General features: G+C 44.9%; 1 protein-coding gene across 2 annotated transcripts; it reads right to left on the bottom strand.

Moving 5' to 3' along the window:
* Window positions 1-11,872: 11,872 nt before the first annotated feature.
* Window positions 11,873-23,763, bottom strand: Kr (krueppel). 2 transcript variants are annotated; one of them, XM_071781008.1, is made up of 3 exons: window positions 23,238-23,763; window positions 19,464-20,133; window positions 11,873-19,273 (listed from the first exon to the last, which is right to left on the bottom strand). In XM_071781008.1, exons 1-3 carry the CDS (start codon window positions 23,275-23,277, stop codon window positions 18,514-18,516), a joined length of 1,470 nt encoding a protein of 489 aa, XP_071637109.1. In that variant the 5' UTR covers window positions 23,278-23,763; the 3' UTR covers window positions 11,873-18,513. The 2 variants fall into 2 exon arrangements, with proteins under 2 accessions (XP_071637109.1, XP_071637110.1); XM_071781009.1 differs by having other exon boundaries at window positions 19,464-20,138.
* Window positions 23,764-24,089: the final 326 nt, after the last annotated feature.

The following is a 24,089-nucleotide window of genomic DNA, read 5'->3' on the forward strand; positions in this document are numbered from 1 at the left end:
CCGCGTTCCCGTGACGGCCGCTTCTTACTTTGTCCGTTGTAGAAAGCACGAGAGAGAAAAAAGAGCTAGAAATGAAGAACACGCGAGGGGGAGAAAATACCCTTTTGACCTCGCTACCCCCTTTCTGCTTCCAGCGAAGGAGCGCATCTTCGGCAAAGAGAGCAGGGGGCAAGCGAGAGTGCATGGTTTCTCTCTCTCTCTCTATCTCTCTCTCGCTCTTTCTCCCCCTTGAGAAGAAAAGTATCTTGCGTAATTAAGCAACGCGGCTGTAATGTATCCAGCGTGCAAGGGCGGCCATATTGCCTTCACCGCGAGGCGGCAGGGGACGACGGGGGTGACGGAGGGGTTGCTGCCCCGCGCGAATCGAAGCGCGGAGGGTTGCTACCGGAGAAAATGGAAGGGTGAAGAGACCGGGATGAGAGGAGGAGGAGGAGGAGGACGAGACGGGGGGCAGCGACGGGTAGGAGGACGCGGTGAGTGGCACGGAGGACGATGGGTGGACCGGTGACACGAGGGGTGAAGGGATAATGATATGCCGGGTTAGCCGGCACGCGGTGCGACGACTACAACCACCCTTCCTTGTCGTCGGGGGATGCAAGGCGGGGGAGGGAGGGAAATCCAGAAGGGTCTGATTCGCAGGACGATCTCGAGCGGCTTCCTCCTCTCTTGCCTTCGTTCTCTCTTCCTTCTCGCGTCTTTCATCCCCTTTTGTCCCTCGCCCCCGTTCGTTTCCTATTTAATTCGGTAGTAGCAATTACAGCCGCGAGACACGTTGGCACTCGCGCTTTTTCTCGCATTTCTTTCTTCAGCGCTTCGCCTATTTCTTCTTCTCGCGGCAATGGGGTTATCGTGACGGAGCGAACAATTAAAGCCGACGAACGGAAAATGTCATTCGTCTACTAATTAAAATTTCAAGCTGCTTTTTTAAAATAGATTTTATCTGCTTTTAATAAATTCCTAAATTGACTTCTTAAAATAGAGTGAATTAATGTTGGTCGCAACGAAGGTTAACATGTCGAAGACAATTTATCACGATCTTAAGGGAGGACGCTTCGACGAGATCGGACGTGATTTGCATGCTTACGGTCACTGAATTAATCCGGAAATCACTGAACGCAAAGCACGGTGACGAAATCGGTCTTACATCTGCTCGTTGTTCGCGCGAATAAATCATTCCCCTGATTCATTTATATCGTTTGCATACCATTAATTATGCCGGAATAACGATCGATTCCTTCCACGGGCACGCTTTTCTCTTCAGAATTAATCGGATTCCGAACGCTCGAGCACGTGAGCGACTTACCCCAGCTTTTGACCGAGGCGCGCAATTAAATATAGCGCGATTAATTATGTACGCGAACGGCTAAGAATAAGTATACAAACTCAAAAGCCATATTAAAACAATGCTTAGACATTTGTCCAAATTTATTTTAATTGTTTCGTGAGAAGTATTAATTTCATCGTTGCGAGAGATAGACTATTGTGTTGCCTCATTTAGCCAACAATGTTCGTTTAAATTGGCTTTGTTTTATTTTTACATCGTATCTTTACCCTGTTCTCTTACGTCAACAGGAGTCGCGTGGTGCAACGAGCGTTCGCGACGCGCGATTTGCGAGCGACCAGACACCGCATAAATCTTCATGGCCACGGAAATCCGCGGGTACGCGACTCGCGTGATTCCTCGTGTATACCACTATTATGCAAATCAGTCGACGGTGCCCCGGCGGTGCCATGAGCGATAAAGCATCCGCTGCGCAAGCCTTCTATTGTGAATGCGCGCGCGCTGGACCTGGAAGCTGGCTAAAAACGGACAAGGCGACGGTGTGTATGATCACGAATAAAAAGAAAGTCTTGATATGAGGAAGAAGGAGGATGGGTCTTCTCACGCGAATCGCGGATCGCGAGACAAATAAGAATTCTTGAGAAGGTAAATTACGCTGATAAGAAGACTACTTCGTCAAAATTTTCTGCAAGCGTAAAAATAAATTCTGGCAATCTGTGCGTGAAATTTAGGAAAGCTCTGACATCTAATTTTTCTAAAATTTGTTAGAAATATAGATATAAGAGAAATACAAAATTCAAATAAAAAGATCAATTATGAGTGTATTAATGAGAAAATTGCGATCAAAATAATTTATTATTCCGTTTATTAAAAAAAATCGGGAATTATACATATATGGGTCGAATTTAAAGCGTACATACCGTGCTTGCCCCTTTGTCACTGATTTCAGAATGGATGCTGGCCTTGAACTTGAATAGGGCCCGTGCGTGCCGATAGAATCGATACCATTGATTTTTTTTCTACCCGACACTCGGCGGCTATACATATGTATATGTATGTATGGGGCGGCGTGCGAGCAATTCAGAAGTACTCTCTCAGCATGTATGAACTGGAACGCTATTGTTCGCGGTATAAAAAAGAAGTTAGCACTATCAACGAGCACGGTGAGTTCGAGAAAAGCATGCCTAAAAATAATCCGCCGACGTAAAACAAAACATTATATACACACAGTACACACACCCACACACATACAGCGATTTGTTTCCAATTATTTATTTACGATGACATTAAACAATATCAAATACAGATCAAAATGGAAATAAAAAGATGACGATTATCCAAAATCGGTGTTTTTTCGTAGAGTGTAGCTGTACATCTATATATATTTTTCTACACAGAAAGAACGATTTTGCTGAAGTATCTAAAAATTTAGCTTATAGATACACAGATCTGAAAATAATTTTGTTGGACCATCAAAATAATTATGCAGAACATTCAAGCTGATTGCTAAAATGTCAAAATTTTGTACAGCATTATCATCATACTCTTCACGACCTACTATAATTATTTTGATGATGCAACAACATTATTTTCAGATCTGTATCTAAATGTTTAGATACTTCAGTAAAACCGTTCTTTCCGTGTATCGCGAAAATCTTTTCGAGAGTGGTAGAAGAGAAGTAAAATTCATACATCTTTCCTATACGACGATGTTATCGGAGAAAGACCGCCGCGCCGTGGCATTCCCATAAATGTGATCTATAAAAGGGACGGTCCTGTGTGTGGCGAGCGGTAAGGAAATACATCAAAACCAGGCCACTCGCGATTCTGCGAATTTACTGCATATTGGCTCGCGTCGTCATTCGTCTTTTCACGTATTTTCTCTTTTTTTTTTTGACGGTCTCACACCGCGCCCGATTTCGAAACTCCTGACCGATTTGCTCACGCGTCGCGTCGATCTTCAAGGTGGAAACTCAAAGGCGCGGGTAGTTAGTCGTTGGTCAACCCTGGTAATTGCGCGTAACCATGGAAATGCTTGTTTGTTTGGGGTTCCTCTGGTCATATCAGCGAACAAGGGCTTCGTAAGGGTGAAAGGGTAGACTTTCGAGGCCACTGAATGCAAAGAAGGGTTGTAAAGGGTCTGCCGGAAGTCAAGGACACACTCGGTGACTTCGGGAAACTCGGCCACGATCGCACAGAATCTTCATTTTTTTTCGTCGTAAGGAAGATCACACATCCTAGCAGCGCTACGCGACGTAAAAAACACGTGGAGAAAATATATACGTGCAAATATAATATATAATACGTATGTACATACAAATTATACATACAAATTATAGAATAACAAATATAGATAAAATTAAAACGTTTATTGCTAAAGATAAATAGATCAAATAATTAGAAAAGATAAATACAAAAGTCTCGAAAAGAAGGAAAAAAATGATAATTTTTGTATTTTAATGAGAATATATATAAAGCACGTTTATTTTTTATTGGGGAATGGAGGGCAAGCGCGTTGATCGACGTGAGATTATATACCGAGACCCCGCACGTGCGTTGTTCATCTAGCGAATATCCGTCAGTACACGTCGATCTTTATCGAATACCTTGAAAGCTACTGTATTATATCGCGATTCCTCATCATTCGAAACCCATATAACAGTAAAAAACGCATGGTAAATGCACCGGCAAACGACGAGCCGAGCAACACTGTCAGGCGGCTCGACCTTTCCGCTAAATAAAAATATTATTTTTGTCGTAAATTTCTCACTGAAATTTCAGCTATCGATTGAGTTATTTAATTTTACGCGCACCTCTTTGTTAATTTCATTCATCCTGCCCCGTTTTGGTGCAGCCGACGCACCGCTTTGACACGCATTTGCTCAGAATAATTCGAACCCTCGTTTAAGTAACCAGGTCAATGCATCGTATACCATCGCGTGTGCTTCGAAGGCCATCCCTCGATTTTTCGCACGACGGCAAGTAACAGGTGCGACGCATTTAAAGCGTCTCGCAAATCGCGTTTGAATCTCATTTTTGAATCGTCGTCGAGATAATTTCGCGTCCCGTCTTAAACATTCGTCGCTCGCTCGCTCGCTCGCGAAAAAAGTCGAACGGGATAGAATTTAAGGGTTGGAACTTAAGGGAGAAAGAGATAAGGAGAGAGAGAGAGAGAAAAGGAAAGAAGAGACGGATTCGTGAAGGGTGAAAAAATGGAAGTGGACGAAAGGAGTAGAAGTGAAACGGAGGAAGAGAGAGCAAGGGAGATAGGGACATCGAGAGAAGCAGCACGATGGGCCCCGGGGGAGGAACGGGGTGCGGCGGGAGCTGCCGAAGCGTCCCCACCCGGTGGCCCATCCGCCCCTGAAAAAAGAGTTAATATTGATCCGTTTTTTTATTTGAGTCACCCCCAGGTTTTTCACCCTCGCTATTTTTTCTTCCCCCGGTCGCAGGGATCGCCGCGGCGCGGCGCGGGTGCGACAGAGACAGAATTAGTGTTTCTATAGCAACTCTCTACCCCGTCCGCTCGCTCGTTCGCTCGCTCGTTCGTCGGTTCCGTCCGTCCGTCCGTCCATCCGTACGTCTGTCTACCCGCTCGTCCGTACAAGTCCGAATCATCCTTCACGATTCTGGGTAGATTGTAGAAAAGCGGTGTAACATTCTACGAAGAAGATTCCCGTCGAAAGAATCGCGAAACGCATGAAAAGACGTCTTGGGGGATATCCAGATCGTTGAGCTAATCGCCAATCGACTGTACTTCAACGAGAATATCCAACCGCTGATAGCTCTTGAATAATTGATAATTGAACAAGTCGTTTCTGGTGAACTAATCTCACATTGTCAGTCAATTTCAGGACTCTCGTTCGACGGGATCTAACTTTGCAGCTTAATTAAACCTCGTGAAAGTTGTACTTAATTACTTTCTGAGACCGATCAAGAATCGTGCGCGTATATCCGGTGCTCCGACATGTATTCCTCGCTACTTGTTATCGCTAAAATATGAACACGGGGAGACTTTGTCGCTCTCAATCTTTTATCTGCATTTCCTTCCGGGACACACGCGGGCCTTTGTGACGACGCGTATGTACATAGACGGTACATATAGGTACAGGTCCTTTCTCTCTCTTTCTCTCGCCGGAGAGCGCAGACGATATCGGGCCAGAGTTAAATTCACTCCCAAATCAGGAAATATGAAGCTCCGATCGCACGCTCGTATATTCTCGGAAGAGGGTCGGTACTTCGGAATACCTCTCTGGCTGTAAGTCGATGCATATTTCAGAGGCCCGGCCACGGTTTCTTCCGGAATATGCTATGGGCGTAGCGCCCTTTTTCCTCCTCCCGCCTCTTTTCCTATTCCTTTGCATTCCCTTTGACCGGATCCCTCTAATAATATCCTTTCGCTATTCGCTAGTCCCTTGCTAGCCCGGAATCCGTTTAATACTCGCGATAACAGGTCTGCGCTAAGAGTGGGTTAAAGATATAGCGCGGAGATAAAGACAAAGACAAAGATCAAACGGCGCAAATAAAAACGCCAAAAAAAAAAACCATACTTTTTCGTCATTTTCGGTACTTTTAGCCAAGAGAGAAATATTTGTAGTTATAAAAGAAATAGTCAGAATTGTACTATACATTTGTATTAAATTCTTTTAACTATTTTTGCGTGAAAATTGGACACTGAAATAAACGAGATCGTCTCTCTGTCACGAAAATTCTCGGTGTGAACTCGGCGAGCTCGGCGAAACGCTCCATTTTCATCGCACATCATCGGCACTCTTTTGAGCGAGAAGCGCTCCTTAAAGCACGCAGGTTCGGTGCGCTTAACGTTGCACCGTCTAGGGGTTGCTTTTACGGGGGTGGGCCCCGAGGGGCTCGGCGATCCCTTGCCCGCCGATGTCACCTAAGCGCCTAACCCTCGGATCGTTTCGTCGAATCCTTCTCTTTACGACGGCAGGGCTTACTTTTACGTCTAACGCACGGCAGCCGCCACCACTTTTCGCGGCTACGTGACACGCTTCGCTAACTCGTTGTACCTCCCTGCATTAATGATTGGTTGTTCTCGGATGGCTTAAATCGCTGTTACCGATATCCTAAAAATCACGATGATTTCTCTAAACGAGTATACGGGAGAAGTCAATCGATTGAAGACGGCCGAGTTTTGAAGACGGCCAGTCTGAGATGATCGCCATTGCCCTTTAAAATTATAGACTTTCTACAATGGAAAATTTATATGGAGAGTATATATTGAAACGCGAGGTAATACGCGCCGGTGGAGAGGTAATATGCAGGGTGTATATCAGAAGTCTGTACCTTGTAACTATAGTCACTTTTTATGCTTCGTCGTATTAATTTTCTTGTCTATCAATGTAGAATCGCACGCGGCAGGTATAAAAATGGGCTGAACACAAATATTTCCACTTTGAGATAGAAATACAATGTTCACGTTTATCGCAATCTTGGTATTGTAGTTGACGTTTAAGCGATAACACTCTTATCAAAACTTTAAAACTACGTGAATTGTATCGAGTGTATTGTTTGCAGTATCCATGTCCGAAGAAAACGCATCGACAGCGCGAGCAGCCGCAACAGCCAAGATGCCAACGCATTCTGGGGAAGCGTTTATTTCGTATATTATTAGCTCCCTTTAGAGAACTCTCCTCGGGATATATTCGACCCGACCACTTTATGGCCGGCCACTTTCGAACGAATTCATTTAGTGTTCCGCGCTACGGTTTCGGTAGATCTCGAAGGGCTACTAACTATCCCGTGGCACCTGTCACGGGAGGTGAGTTTCGCTGGGCATTAGCGATATAAGATGGCCCGATAAAATGACGCGCGGACGTAGAAATAGGAAAGCAGGTGAAAAGTCGGATTGTCTCGGACGAAGTATCCCGCAGCGACGATCACGTCTCACGTTGCATCGATATTATCGATTGCTATATTAATATATGTAGCGCTCGTGCATACGATAAAGTACATTTCTAGTTCACGTTATATCTGGCAAATGTTCACCGCGATTATTGGCAGATATATCTATCGAGCGAATGCATCGGTCGAAGCCTTCGTTAGGCCAGCACAATCGTTCGAGTAACGCGACCTAGGATTTATCAATTATCGTAAAAAAAAAGCAACCGAGCGAAACTCTTCCTTTTTTTTTTTTTTGAGAACATAAATACGTAATAAAGGGCTGCTTTTTCGAATGGCCGCCGCTTTCGTTGTCGAAGACACCTGTCCATCCGCGACGAAAAATTTTTCGATGGACATCAGGTTTGATGCCTAGCGATTTTAAGCAGTGGCAAAAGGATTCGCCATATGGCGGCTTGGTCGGACGGACGCCACGCCGCGCCACGCCGCGAGGATCGAGCAGTCGTGCCCCGAGAGCCAACGGTGCTTCGGGGAACCGAAGGCCCATTTATTTGGCGTGTGCTGTATAATTAGGACTCGAGAACTGGCCACACGGGAGAGCTTATTGTCTATCCTCTTTTTCTTCCTCTTCTTTTCCCGATCTGTGGAAAACAAGTTTTGGAAATATATTATACGCAGGGCGCCGTGCGGTCGGTCGAGTCGAGAAGATGCGCTTCTCCGGCCGAGGAGAGAGACACTTCCGCAAATACCTGAGCCGCTAGGACAGATACCTGTTCTAATCGGGAGAGACGGGAAGAGAGATAAGAAGCTGGAGGTTACATATCTCGCATGCTTCGAGCGAGATAGGTCGTACTACGTCTCTCCGCGGCGGCATTATTGGAAGAGGGTTGTGACGACTTTTTCCTCGTTTCGACATATGTCGAGAATAGTTTCCATAAAACGGTAAACCATTTAAATATAGACTGCTGCGCGGTGTTTTAAGGGATGTGGAAAAAAACGGAGCATATAACGGCGTCGTCTTCCAAAGAATCGACCGACATACTTATATTATTTTTTGCTGACCTCGTAATTTCAATATTCTATCGCATATCATCGATAATATTGTCCGATCAAAGTCTGTTTCCTGTGGAGTTTAATAACTTATACGATAGCAATAATAGCAACAATTTTACGTGCTCGTAGCACGAGCGTATATGTATACGTTCCTTGCTGAAATGGGCGACCAGCCCACCCCCAGGTGGGTCACCCCGTACATACGGCGAGGACGCGCCACGCACCCCGGGATTTCACGTAATTTTGGGTTTCGCTGGGTAAATGGTATCGCGTTTCTTGGGACGCACCGTCGGATTGGCGCATTGTCAACCGACAGGAGCCACCTAAGGCCTCCGGGGTGGTTGGCAGCCTCCGGGATCCCTTTCATTCTTCTCTTCCTTCGCGGCAGAGCACGCGCGCTTTGCCTCCATAAAGGAGCTTTTTTTCCATCGGAAAGACAAAAAAACCAGGAACGCCGAGGTAAAAGCGGAAAAAGGGGGAACGAGCCCAGCGCTCCCTCCCTCCCGCCCGCCCTCTTGCTTTTAGGGACGCGTGGCGTGGCACACGACGCCATTATTCTTCCACTACGTCTTCGCTCGGGATCTCAGGACGATCTCGCGAGTGAGAGAGAAAAGAAGTTTACGATGCGCTTGTTGCGATGCATTCCGAGAAAGTTATCGTCACGTCGCGTAGTCGTGGCTGCCCTTTCATGGCAGTTCAAAAGGATAGAGTCCTGAGATCGATGATATCTCGCGCGAAACGCCCAACGATGGACGCTGTGCATGGACGACGAAAATTTGTGCAGATCGATAATATTATGTGATGTGAAAAAACAACATGATATCAAACACGCGCGATATCTTGCATCAGAAAGACAGCGATCATTGCCATTGATGTGCATCGAGATCTGCCAAATTAGCGTTAGAACTGATGAAGTAAAATATACAAATTGATCGGGGATCTTGCGAAAAATAACGAAGGTAAATTAAATAGGTAAAAGTTTACAATAACTTACACAGCTCGGATTACTTTGACCTTGACATATGTTGTCAAGGACATAATACTGAGTAACTTTTCCTTATAACTTAATCGGCGGTCGCTTTTTATTAAAAAGTTATTAACAAAAAAAAGTTTGGCGACCTCACCGATTTCAATGACCTTGATATATGTTGTCAAGGTCATGACCCCAAGTGACCTTCAGAAGGTTTTAGCTGTTGCTCGTTATTCGTTAAAAAGTTATTAACAAAAAAAGTTTGGAAAATACGTAGGTTAGATGACGCGCTTTACAAGTATTTAACTGTTTAAAGCGCGTCACTAATCTACATAGGTTATATGACGCGCTTTAACAGTATTTAATTGTTTAAAGCGCGTCAACTTACCCATGCGTAAACTATTTCGGGGCTACCACACCTCCCCCGAAAGCAGGGGGAAGTGTGGGTGAACCTCGGTTCGCGTGAAAGTATATGCGTGAACTATTTCGGGGCTACCGCACCTCCCCCGAAAGCGGGGGGGGGGGTGTGGTTGAACCTCGGTTCGCGTGAAAAGTGTATGCGTGAACTATTTCGGCATATATATTAGTCATTTATGCCTTCCAATACTCAAAATAGATGCTATATTTTTCAAACTTTTTTTGTTTATAACTTTTTAATAAGCAGCGACCGCCGACTAAGTTATAAGGAAAAGTTACTCAGTATTATGTCCTTGACAACATATGTCAAGGTCAAAGTAATCCGAGCTGTGTAAGTTATTGTAAACTTTTACCATTAAATACGCGCGCGAGCACCATTTCGTAAGTTTACATATAGTCTCGTAGAGAGTATATAAATAGAGAAATAAATTGCATTGAAATTAGACGCGCCATTACACGCGGGGAGACGATCGCAATCAAATTTGTGAATGTTTACCTATTTGTAGCGGTACTTCAGGTAGCGACGTACAGATCCCCGGGGTTACCCCGGGCGCGTTTTTCCGGATCCTGACCCCAAAACAGCACTCAATGCCGCGCGTAAGAAACGCGCGCGTCCGCTTTGTCGCGTGCTGCCAGACTTCCTTGACGTGTTGGCACAGTTTTTGACAATGGGGCCAATGCCGCGGGAGTAAACTTATACGCCTGCACCGTTGTGCAACGAGAGGCGACGGTTCCCCCTTAGTTCTCCGCTCTGAATTCAGTGCCTATTACTTACCTCCCGCTCATTCTTCCTGTTAGAGTTAAAAAGTAATGGTTTTTATAAGGGTCAAGGTACGTAGAAAAACTTAAGCAGTAAGACTTAAGCAGTATGCAAATTGACCGTTCACAGTCAAGAATTCTCGAAAACTTAAGATAGTCTATTGGTCAATTTGCTTACTGCTTAAGTTTTTCTATGTGCCAAGGCCCTAGCATACTAAGCAATAAAAGTTGTCATATCGTGAGTTACGATTATTTGCATTTTAAAACGTGAGGATAACACGTCAGATAACAGATTATTGCCTCAATGGAAACAAGTTTTATAATTTAGAAACAGTAATACGCATAAAGTTTCTGTAAAACAATAAAAGTAACGGTATACATTAAATATTAAATATTAAACTTAATTAATGCAATATCAGACATTAATGTTAAACGTAACAATTATTTTATGCCCCTCTTGTGGCCGAATGATGAATATCACGATAAATATTATCGCAGATTATTCCGACAAAAGAATTAAAAAAAGGTATGAAAACGGAATAAAGAACCCGTGCAGGACTCGAGAGACTGCTGACCTATGAATTCGAACGATTCAGTCTGACTCGATCCGCTGCATCTGCCACGTGCCCCCATATTACCGCATAATGTGTCACTGTGCCATGGTCGCCCGCCACCCCTCTCTCCAGCCCTTCAGCAACGCCTGCAGCTTCGCCCGTCGCTTGATCGCGCGTGTATGGAATCCTAGATTTTGGAAACCCGAATAGCACAGCTGAATGCAGGTCGCGCCGGTCCGCCATCGGGGAGGAAACGCACCGGGGGAGGGTGGAGAAAGAGAGAGAGAGACGGTTTTTCAACATGCATTTCCCCCTTTTCTTCTTCCCCGGGGTGGCCGCTTTCTGTTTCTCTCGGTGTCTCTCCGCTCCGTTTTCTGAATCAACGAGCGAATCCATGATGCAACCTCGGATGAGTCGTGAAAATATTGTGTCGCTTTTGTGATGCCCGCGACACTTTATCCGAGAGTTGCGCGACGGTTCTTCGGGGAAATAACGATCCTCGATGATAATGTTTTATCGATGACACCGAGGAATCCCGATGAAACCCCCGAAATGCGAGGAAACTCTCGCGGCTATTATTATTTCTTCCGTCGGGGATTTGTGCGCCCCGGTCGAAGGTACTAAAATTAAATATAATCGAATTGGAGTAGAACAAAATCGCGCGTGTTAAAGTCAGGTTTAAAATACAATTACAATTTTGTTCAGTTTAATCTCGTCGCTGAAAGATCCTGTCCATAAATATTCATGACACACGGTTAACGATTAATACTGTTAACCATAATTGTCGCGGTACAGTTCGCACAGTTTATTGAATTATACCTATTTAAAATTCTTCAGATAAATTCGCATTCGTCTTTCGCAATTATATCTTATCAAATTATATTATATATATTAAGATCATTATATTATTAGGTACGACATGACGGAAATATGGATTATCGTGTCAGGTCGGATGCCAAATAACTGAGACTGGAGAACGATTAAACAGTGAGATTTAATAATAAAAATAGTTTGACAGACAGTCAATTTAATGGAACATTTCATAACTGATTACAGAATCGTGTGATTGCAAAGATCGGGAGCACGAAATTACGAGTAAACACGTACGATATTAAGGGTTCCTTTCCTCGCTTTACTGTTATTCATAATAAGAATTCAAAATTGGCAGCAATGTAGTAATAATGATAATTATTACAATTAGCGTTATTCCCTAGACGCGAATTACTTACAAAACAGTTTATATCATATTTGTACGAACGATATTCTTCTCACTCTCTCACACTCTCACTCTCTCTCTCACTCACTCACTCTCTGATTCGCAATACGCCACTTTTCTTATCTCTCTTTGCTCTTTTTTTTAATCTATTATAGGAATATTATTTAAAATCAGTCTTGTGGTTGAGATATATTAGGTGTATGGTGAGGTAGTGTCAGTTTCATAGTATACGTACAATGTCACTTGACCCGCTGTTCGCGCTGTACATTGCATATCGAGCATTGAACAGCAATATGCGACGTTATAATTATTGCGGTATCGTTCTCGGAGATCCTTCGTGTGGGCCCCACAAAGCCCGCGGGGATCGCCGACAACGATCACCGTGTACGGTAACGCGAGTATACGATTGCACGCGATATACGTAATCGTAACGTTCGCGACGAACAATCAAGCGGCCATTTCGCGCTCATACATCATATAACCGATTATCACTATTATCTATTACTTCGTGAGACCGTGTTCCATTTCCACTTTTATCGTAGGCATAAGGTCTGAATTTGTACCGTGTGTGTATCGTTAACGCGCGCGGGGATCCGAACGGATGCCGTTGCGGAACGCGAGAAGGTGGACAAGAGTGGTGGGAAAAGAGGAGAGGGGTAGAGGGAACAAGAGAGTTTATTGTCGCGCGCCGCGCGGTTTCCCGGCGCGGTCGCGTCAAGAGTTGGCACTGGGATGCGTCGCGCGCGTGCATACAGGGACGCGCGTCCGCAGGCGCCCGGATTCGCGCGCGCGCGCGCGCGCGTCACGATTGACTGTATAAAATTATATAGATATAAATTTAGTTTACATATAGATATAAAGAAGTATACACAATCGTACGATCCTCTTATCCGAGCCACTGGGGATACGGAGTGCGGTTGGAGTCACGACGCGGACGAGCGCTTTGCGTCTCGCGACGCGAAAGCGACTCGTGCTGGATAACTGGAAATCGTTATATTCGACAAAATTCGACGAGCGCACCATGCACTCTCCTATCCTCAAAACAAAAAACGATGAAGTTGGAAAGAGCTGTAAGCCGTAGCGAAACGCGAGAACGAGATGTAGGGAGCAGCCGAATATCAGAGTTCATTAATAAACGTCAGAGTTTAATTCGTTTAAGCGTAAACGTTTGTAATAAGGTGTAAAAAAAAGAAAAAAAATCTGTACCCGTTACGGTGGAAGTGATCAATTGGCTCTAGTACGAAATCGCCATGGTGATTCCATAGAATCATTGGCTATGCTGGCGTATGTAATAAAAATTTTGAATTACGTATTCACTGGTGCGATTTTACATTAGGATAAAATCGCCGTCGGTCAATATTTTATAAGATAAAGTCGTCTGATCGTCAGTGATGAAATTAAACAATTGTTATAATATCACCAGTGAAGGAAAGAGGGAGGGACAATTTATAAAATCATACGTAATTACATGAGAGGTGTTGGAATTTTTTTTTCCATTCACCATAATAGCCGGCGATTCTGTAGAATAGCTAGACATTTTGTAGGATCACCGAATTAGATACGTTTCCACCATGACATATTGATACGCCAGAATTCATATATAAGGAACAGATAATCCTCTCCGTTTTATATACATATATATATAATTGTTCCTCTCTGTGTTTTATATATATATACTTTTTTTTTATATTTTTCCAAGCAATCCAAATATCCAAATGCTTCCGTATGCCCCGATCATCCGTCTTATCTTTTATTTGTCTTTTATTTGTATATGTTTGTTTTTAGTTTTAGATAAATTGCCTTTTGTATTCCTGTTTTTGTCATGAACTTTTTGTCATAAATCTAGTAATATCTTATTGACAATAAGATATTTCCTATATATATCTCTTTATCCCTCATGCAATATTACTTGTATATTTTGTCGTACATTTCGATCCCCATCCGTACAACGTACTCCCAGTTCGAGCACACATCATATTAATACATTACAACTATTCGACACAAATATATATACTATATATATATATACTATATATATAATATGTATACATAGTTTTTGCACGTTAAGAGTAAGAGGACAACAACAATAATGATTACAGTAGGACAAGCGATAACCTTATTCATTAATCACGATGCTTAACGTGATTTCTCGCCTCGTCGATATTTTTCGTGACTCTGGGTCTGCTTACAAGGAAACGAAAGAAATATAGCGGGCCGGCGGCCAAAAAAGGCCCCGGCAGGAACGTAAGTTGCAAACAGCGTTCGGAACTAACAACCATTAACTAGGAATCGATATCTCTCAAGGTACTCTTGCCATTCAACATCGCGCAAAGCGCGCGCCGCGTTAACGCCGAGCGGAAGTCGGATAACTTGCGGCCTATGCTTGCCTGAAAAGATTCTCTTCGACTCGGTAAACGCGGAACGCGAACGAATCGACGTCGAACGTTAGGAACAAAACTAGGACGCGGTATCCGGTTTATTCGGTTTTTGGTTTTCCCGACCGACAATTACCAAATTTGCCAATTTGCCGATTCCGGAATCGACCGTCGCGCTGGACTCCGACGTCGTGTACGTCGAGGAGGACGCGTGAAGTATCACCTTGTCTAAACGCCAAGCAACCTCAAGTGAACTGGAGAACGTGCCGCGTTGCCGTGAACGACGAGCCGGGAATAACGAGCGACTTATCGAGAGAATAACGCAAATCGAAATGTGTCCCCCGGAGCGTATTCTAAAATATTAAGCATAGACTGAAGACGGTACAATTTCGGCGAGAGTTCAATTCTCGATGTTCGCGAGAAGGAGAAGAGACAAATTAAGATACACCCTATGCCGATCGTCGCTATTTCCGTTAACGCGAGCAGACATAGGGATAAACGCGCTTTCGTATTCCCGCGACATTCGTATTTGAGCTCGGCCGAAGTTACTAGCTGCGTGTCGATCGCTATTCTGAAGACGCTATTCCGAGGGGCGTTCCTTCGCGTCGTGACGAAGTAATCGTCATCCGTAATTAGGCCGCGTGACGAGGGAAGGTTTTTGTTCGGAGCGCGCGCTCTTGACAAGAGAAACGCTTCCTCGGCGCCGCCGTCCGATTAATCGCGGCGCCTCTCCCGTCGCGCGAGTCCTGGGGGCCCCGATACGTCGTCTCTCCGTCATCCCGTCGCCCGAGTGGCCGAGAAGACCGGTTTCCGCTTTGCCTTCGCGATTGTTGCGGACTGACCACAAGCAAATTCGTTAAGCGCTTTCCTATCACGGCACCGCCGCTCGTTCTCATCTGTCACCGTTCGGAAGAAAGAAAAGGGGGGGAAGAGGGAAAGACTTAAAAAAGAAAAAAAAGTCGGGCGACGCTTACACTTGTGACTTCACTCCTCGTACGGTCCTTTACTCGAGGGGTTAAGACGCCGTTCTTTCTATATGTACAATAATATAACTCGGGGGTTTCGGGGGGTGAGATTTGCCTTTCTTTCGGGGCTCGAGATCTCGGGGTCTGCTGACCTCTGTCGCCTTCTGCGTGCCTCGCATATATATGTGGTAGCAGAAAATATCCCGACGGTATCGACGTAATGGGCGCATTCAGCAGAGGTAATGCTTATAATATATTGTTTCGCGAGATCCGAGAAGCTATTGAGATTCGACTGTTATCCGAGTTACGGCGATCGCTGAGCCTCGTCGATTGAGTCTCAGCGATATCAACAAAATTCTGTACTGTTTATCCCGGACTTACGTCGAGATAACGATGCGTTCGAGTGAGCGCGTTTACTTGGCGTTTTGAAATCGGGTATTATTGTGTTTCTCCTTCTAAGAGATCCGAGGAGAACTTGCTGTGTCTCCCTGCGGAATGCGACCAATGAAATAAGTACGTGAACAAATCGACGAGAAGCGGTGTGTTATCTTTTTCTAAAGCTAGTCTACGAATGAAAAATGATATGATATAATGATAAAAAAAAAAAAAACAATATTAACACGTGATTTTGATACAAAAAAAGAAAGCAAGCCTCGATCGAACGAAAAATTGCAAACTTTCACTGACATTGTGCCCGAGACGTTCCGCAACTCTTGTAGGGGAGAGAAAAGAACGGAAAGAAAAGTATAACAACGAAGAGCCTAACGAATGAAAATTGCGCGAGAGAGATTTAGTGCTCTAAAATAGGTAAAAGTATAGCAAGGAAGAGAAAGAAGATCGCCATGTGGTGCTTGCCAATGAGATTTATGGTTGCGTAAGGAATGCCCGAAATGACACAGGCAATGATTGATTTTAATCGCGTTATCCTTTTCTGTGCCTCGTAAAAGAACTTTAAGTTAAATTCCCATAAAATGGTTCAAGTTAAAGCACGTTAAAAATAAGGATGAAAAAGAAGAAATAAAAGGGAAAAAAGTCAAAAAGAATAAGAATGTAAGAACGAGTCCTAGGTTCTATAATAAATATATGTCTTGAAATGAAATTCGGGGAGGAAAAAGTTAATCTGTAACGCGTAAAAAATCTTATTACTTTAATTTTTTTAAATACTTTATAAAAACAAATTTACGTTTGGCTTTAGCATTGATCTTTCGATCAAGCACCGATTTACTCACGCGATTTTAAACAGTTCCTTTAGTGATCGCTACAGAAACTGCGTGGATATTAAAAAGTAAAAACTTTCAACCGACAAAACTTGCAAAAACGACGTAATCCGTATACCTGCGTTTGTCTTTGATTCTTTGCGAATGAATGGTAGCACAATACAGGCAAAAGATAAACGAGGGCAATTTCGGGCCTACCGAGTATCCCGAACTTCGAGCAAAATGCATTATTTTCCGTCTTGTATCTTCTTTCTCTCTTTCTTTCTCCGTCTTATCTTTCTACGAGACAGAGAGATGTGGCGATCTCCACATCCAGAAGCGTTACGTTTTGTCGCAAAAGAAACTAACGGGATACGAAAATGGGAGCAGTTTCTCAATCTTAAAAATGTTACGGACCCATGCGGACAATACGTGTCTAGGTAGCTTAAAAGTCGACGGTCAAAATGAAAAATCTATCTCCCCCACTATTACATAAATCAAACGAGCATTCACGGGACTTAAAGAAATCCTCGAGTATGGGGGCGCGATGGGAAACCTGAGCGGAGAAGACCGGTTAACGGCTGCAAAATTTTTTCGTGATCCCGTGTGTCATCGCGAAAACTGGTTCGCGCGAAAGACGCGCGCGCCGGCTGTGATCAGAAAAGAGAGGGGGGGGGGGAGAAAGTCCGGCAGAAAAAAGCTTAGATCTTTTTGAAAGGATTTATGACGAGACCGGGTGCGCGCGTCCGAAGGATAAGAGGCGGAAATCGGAGAAGCAGATCTCGATTATGCGTACCTCATTCTCTACGATCAAGGCGAAACTGGAGGAGGTAATAGAGGTGGAGGTTGGTTTGAATTTTAAATTGAGTCGCTCAGCGATTACGATTTTCCAGTTTGCTAAACCAGAGACGCGAGTGACGATATTCGTCACTTTGTAAAACAAAAAAATAATAATAATAAGGTACGTGTTTCCTGATTATTAATTCAAGAGGGTTATTTTGAAAGTTTTTATTGTTACTTGATTTTTGCAATAAACCAGTCGCCTGTCAATGCAAGAATAAAGGATCGAGATCATTTCTCGTAAGTATTTGGAACGTCTCGAGCACGCGAATGTCGAATCATTTCAGCGAAACTAAAAGAGCGTTCGTTCGATCGAGATAGCGCGGCTAACAAATCTCCGGATAATCACGGAGCGAAAAAGGAAAAAAAAACATAACAACGGGCGACGTAGTACAAACGCGAGATATAAACGTAGCCGAAGGAACCGCGAAACTCGCGACAGCGACAGTGGACCGACGGACCGTCGTCACTCCTCCCCGCTACTTTTTACTGTCAGAGGAACTTGTATACCGGTATATCCAATCCAAACAGCTATAATTCTCCTTTCGTCGACGAAAGGCGCGTACCGTTCGCACGTGGAGACGCGCAATGCCCTTTCCCTTCGTTTCTCCATTATCTATCTAACTATACCTATATCAAGCTTTTCATCGCCACGGTTGTCGAACAAAAGACATTAACAGCTACCACAACGAATAACTAAACGTGAGTTCCTCTCATTACGTTTTTTCCCTCCTTTTCCTCTTCGTCGTTTCTGACTCTTCTCCGGTGCGAAACTATGTACACGACAGAGACTTCGCGGGGCGCGCTTTTTCACGAGCGCTTTGAATGATCGCGCTCGATCCTGTGTAACGGCGCCTTTTCCGTAACCCGTAATCAAGATCTATCACGCGAGACATACAAGACGATGGAGCCGACAAGAGAATCCCGTGTAAATAACACTCTTACCATATTGCCTAATAGTGTCGAGGATAATACGGTAATGGTATTGTTTACGCAATTTTCTCTACGTACCGCTGAGACTTCACTAGGAGGCATGATCGCTGTCGGTGACTATTTGTTGACGATGAGCGCGCGGGCGCCTCAGGAACATGGTGGCCTCATCCTCTTCGTCGTCCTCCTCCAGATTGGTCTCGTTACTGACGTCGGCGTTCAGCGACGAATTATTGCTGCCGCCGGAGTGTGACCTGCGCGAGGACGATTTGTTCATAGACAAATCCTCGGGTTCCGTCTGCACCGGCAAAACGACTGGGGAGGGATTCGGGTATACGGGGCTATTTAATTCGGGGTTAATTCGGAGATGACGAGCCAATCTTTTGGGCGGCATAATGTATTTCCTGGTGAGCGCAATCCCTTCTGGTTCCTCCTCCGGCGCCTGCTCCCCGTCGATATCCACATCGACGTCAACATCAACGTACTCCTCTGAGTCGAGCTCATCGCTGTTCAACGACGGGGGTGAATCGGCCTCCGGTAGCGACTCGTGCGCCGCGCCGTTACCACATTTATGCTGCTGCAAATGGTGCCGCCTTCTGAAACGCATCTGACAGCTCTCGCACTCGAACGGCTTCTCGTTGTTGTGTATCAGCATGTGCGCCTTCAGCTGATTCGAATCGCTGAACTTGGACGCGCACACGTCGCAGGCGTACGGACGCTCGCCCGTGTGTACGCGTAAATGACGACGGAGATTCGCCACCTGAACGAACTTTCGATCGCAGAATTTGCATTTGTAAGGTTTTTCGCCCGTATGGAGTCGCATGTGCGTCTTCAAATGATGATCCCGGGTAAATCTGCAAAATCAAAGGTCAAAGGTCAAAGATCGTTCGGCTAAACTCGCGATTTTAATTTTAATAAGGCTTCTTTTCTTTAAATCGACATCATGTGACAATAATTTGTTTCGCGGAGATTTTGTCCGTCGTGACTTATTGTTAGAGAAATCGCGAGATGGGACAACGTGCGATCGATCGCGGAGATTCTCACCTTTTCTGGCATTCCTGGCACTGGAAAGGTTTCTCGCCCGTATGCGTACGTTCGTGATTCTGCAGCACGTGCTTATATCCGAAGGATCTGTGGCACACTCCGCAAGTGAAGATCTTATCTTTGCTGTCCTTCGCCGTTTCGGGACTGACGGAAGGACTGACCGGGTCGGCACCCTCCGCCGCGGCTTCCGCTTTCGATTTGGTGGGTTTTCTCTTCGCGGCGCGACCCCTCCTGACGATTCTCTCGTCGTCATTGCCCGTCATATTGTTGTTGTCACTGTTGTCGTTATTGTTATTATTGTTATGATTGTTATTGTTATTGTTGTTGCGCCGAGACGCGGGCTTCGTGTTAGGAGCCGGCGATACTTCTGGCAGTGGGTGAAGGGGGGAGGGCGGCGAGGACGCAATTCGCGGTGTTAGCCAAGTCCCGAAGATATCCTGCGGGTAGAGCGACGGAGACGCGAGAGTGGCGTGTAACGACACAGGAATTCTCGCGGCCATCAGAGCTATCCTCGTCATTCTCGCTTGATTAGCAATCAGCTGCTCCTGGGTCATCGGTAGTCCAGTTGACGTAGGATCGAATATGGGAAACATACTTCGCGGCGCGTTGTCGAGCTGAGTGTTGTTCTCGGGGTCCTGCATCATGCCCAGATGCCGGTCAATCAAGAATCCTGGACTTAACGAGGAACATATATTGACACATGTGACGAAATATCGTTAGTTCTTGCGGATATATAATTGTAACATTTAAACACACTTAACCGGTAAAACATACGGATTATACTAAAGAACACATCATGTCATTCGTGTGAAATGTATGTAAATAAACACGAACGGGGGTACTAATTTGGCGAATATCGAAAATATTCCTCGGCATCTCACTACTCGGAACAATCTGGCGAAGTTAGCGATCACTTGAACGAGGGGATAGATATCAGATGATGAGACACGAATGTGTACGATCTGCGAATTCTCTCTCTCTCTCTCTCTCTCTCTTAGACACTCCCTGCACGCTTCTTCCTCTCTTTTTCTCTGTTCCTCTCTGTTCCCTACTCCCCACTCCCGACTTGCCCTCCCACACATGTCGCTCGCACGTGAGGTTACTGGATCCTCCTCCATTCACTCACACTCTCGACTACGCGAGAGTTCATTCATAAGGCTCCGGCTATCCACCTACGCGTCTACGACGTATCGCCTCTTCGATTCGGGGCCAACGACTTTATCGGCGTGCGAATACACTTATCAGAATGCCGATGTCGCCTTGAAATCGACATCGTTTATCAATAAACAGTGTAGATTTTGATAGTTGATTGAAAAACTAAATTACTTGTATAACCCAGGTAGCAGAGTGACGTCAAATGACGTGTTAATAATGTCTTAATGACGTCTCTGACGTTAATAATACGTCATTAAGACAAGATGTCATCCTGCTACCTGGGTAAGTATCACGAGATAATCTGTTGACAAAAACGTATACCTAACGATACTTTTCGAAATGATAAAACGTATACAGAAATATGTAACCAGTATGACGTAGATTTATGTCTCTAAGTAACAGTACAGATTTTTATTGAAAAACTAAATTACTTGTATAAGTATTACGAGATAATCTAATGACAAACAGAATGTATAATGAGAATGATACTCTTAACTCTTTACGACGTAGATTATTTGTGTCTCCAAAATTAGCAACTTCGAGTTTACGTGTTTTGTTCTCTGATAAATGTGCGCGATTAGTTGATCGAGTGGACATCAGAGCAAGGGTTGCTGCAAGTTTTTTTTTGTTTTGAAAGTCACCTACGCGGCGAGATCGTTTCTAAAAGTTGCTCTTAGGAATTGACGTCACGCTGGACACACCTTTGTTAATTAATATTTAGGGGGTTTCTCTCATCCGACCTATGGATATTTAACGGTGCGAATTCGAAGGACATTTCGACGAACGTTTCGGAAAATCGGCAAAGTGCTTCGAGCGCGTTTTCGACCCGTTCTTAACGAGATAGAAACTAAGGAAACAATAACCGAAAGAGATCCACGGTTCGATCGCCGCGGGCTAATTAGTGGACTATTTAGAGAGGCAACGTCGTTGAATCAATAAGGGTGCGTACGGTATCTCTTACTCCTCTTTCTTCCCGCTACCCTAAAATTCCCTTAACGGCGACCGGGATCCTTACAGCCTACGATCGCCGTTTCTTGGCAACGCGACGCCAGGAGTACCGCCTCCGCTTGCTTCTACTCTCTAATTGGTCGCAACCTTTGTAGTTCGCGAGTACTTTCTCTCGGAGACCCTATTAGAGACTAGACCATCTCAAATGAAGTTATATATTTGTATTTATTTGATTTCACGTGGAGAAACGTAATATAAACTTATGTTTGCAGAGAGAGAGAGAGAGAGAGAGTTGAAATCGGCAAATACGCCGAGGCTTTAGTTTTCACATACAGCAATTAACGTTGTGTGTTCTTCCTCGGAAAAATCCTTTCCTATGGTCAGTTTTTTTTTCGCACAACCTTGAACGCAGTTGAAAGCTTTTAAAAAAATGTGTTCCTGCAGTTTCTGCGTCACACAGTAATATTTTTCCGAGTGGCGGTACTTCTTTTCCTTTTTTCGCAACAATGTCCTCAGGTGAGGGCAAAAAGTATATTTTCCTTTAAATCATGAAACTTAATCTTTTCCGGGTTCTTCGTCTAAAAATATTGTTTTAGAAGACACTAGGAAACGCTTTGATAAATTCCGACGATATCTAAAGGGGTAGTGGCTAGAAAGTTGCCAAAAATTTCAGTTTCCCGTTAGACATCGACGATTTAAATATCTCCATATAACGGCCTCGGGAAGGTCGTACGTCGGCGGTTTGAGAAAAGCGCGTTTACGGGAGACACACGAGATCTCGTTACGCGAGTAACGCGAGAGAGAAGAATTGCGTGCCGCGCATTCCGAAGCAATCGCGGGGATTATTTTTAGACGTCGCGCATCGCGCGTCGCGAGTCATTCGCAAAACGGATTTTCGTTTTTCCGACGATCCTTGCCCCCTCCCCTCGCGCACCGGGCGATTTAGCTAGGTTCTCCGAGGCCTATCGATGTTTACGATGTGTCACAACGTACATGCGTCGTATCGCCGGTAAGATGCTTTTAGATTCTGGCGATAAGCCAAGAAGTCGCACGACTCTTAAGAAACTACGAAATTGTTCTCGCTCTCGCCTTCTGCTTCTCCCACCGCCACCCCTCCCCCCCCCCGCCTCTCACCTTGGCTGTCTCTATATATATTAATGCGCCGACGCACCACCTACATTTTCACTTTCATTCGGGGCCAACATCCGGCAGATTCTTAGATGCGGATAAAAAAGAGGAGAGAAACAATGCGAGGTCGTAACGGCATTCTAACGCCACGTGATATGACACATTTTTTTTTGCCAAATTTCGACAGAGACGAAGTACGGTAAAGGAAATTATCTAATACAACCGAGATTGGTCGGGCAAGAGGTAGACCATGTTAAAAGCAAAGGATGTTAAAGAGCAACAAAAGTTAAAGAGTAACAGAAGAACCGGTTGAAAGGGGAGAAACTAAATTTTGCTAAATGTCTTGCTGAGAGAGAGAGAAGAGACCGGGTTTAATGTTTTTCGCTACGCCGAGTAACAGCAAATTTATTGAAATTTGCCGACAGAAACTGTACAGTCGGTTTTTCCCTTCCGCATAAAGAATACGTGCAATTTTCATGGTTCTCTCGGCACTCTTTCTTCGCAGATTTCTATTTTTTGTGAAAAAAAAGGGAAAAAAAGTACCTGCATAAATCTGCACTTCGCGCAAACAAGCCAGTGCCATGCTACGGGATCCGGGGGGGACAGCTGTCCTCACTTTGACATTCTGTCTTTCCGTTCTTTCTGAACACAGCGTGATCACTCGCGGCGAGATGCAGAAACGGGGTGACGCGAGGCTGCCGCACGTCAATGGCGCGATTGATTGAAACAAAACGCCGTCGTGTCCGCCGCTGGCTGGTTTTTGCTTGTTTTTCCCGTGTGATAGAGGAGGTAAAACGGCAAAACCCGAGCGGGATGAGATCCAAACACAAGTGACTTACTCCAGGGGAAAAACTGAGAGAACACCCGGTAGCACCGGTACGCCGATCACGACTGATGGCATCGACTCGACGTACCGCTCAAGTGTCGCGAAGGTATACTGGCGTCCTTAGTCGTGATTACTACCCTATAAGTATGTATATAATTACACGAACGAGAGAGAGAGAGCAAAGTCGTGTTGCTACGATCACGCGGACGACCGACCGATCATCGACGAGCGATGCTTACTCCGGGCTGACCTAACCCAATACTAAGTGACAACCGAGTTCCGCTCTCGCTAGTAGTCAAACATCACCCCACCCCTGGCGCATCCCGGTCAGCCCCACCACCCGCCGTCTTCCCCACCAGGTATCGCAGCACGCTACCCTCTCGAATCGCAACCCCGGATGCGCGAGTCGCCGAAACGCTCGCCTCCTCGTCGCTGGGACGTGCGGGTTAAGCAGGGCACACACACTTTTCGTAGAACGTAACAGTAAGGTTTCGACCAATCGCGTTGCTCGATTCGGCCGTATGTAACCGTAGAAGTAAGAATCGAGCAACGCGATTGGTCGAAACCTT

The sequence above is a fragment of the Temnothorax longispinosus genome, chromosome 6 (genome assembly GCF_030848805.1).
Source record: "Temnothorax longispinosus isolate EJ_2023e chromosome 6, Tlon_JGU_v1, whole genome shotgun sequence".
Classification (NCBI taxonomy): Eukaryota; Metazoa; Arthropoda; class Insecta; order Hymenoptera; family Formicidae; genus Temnothorax; species Temnothorax longispinosus.

Coding starts and splice junctions, on each gene's coding strand:
- Kr (XM_071781008.1), bottom strand. CDS start 23,277: ATGGCACTGGCTTGTTTGCGCGAAGTGCAGATTTATGCAG. Junction 20,134..23,237: donor CGAAGTGCAGATTTATGCAG/GTACTTTTTTTC, acceptor CGTTAAGTCCAG/GATTCTTGATTGACCGGCAT. Junction 19,274..19,463: donor TGCCAGGAATGCCAGAAAAG/GTGAGAATCTCC, acceptor TTGATTTTGCAG/ATTTACCCGGGATCATCATT.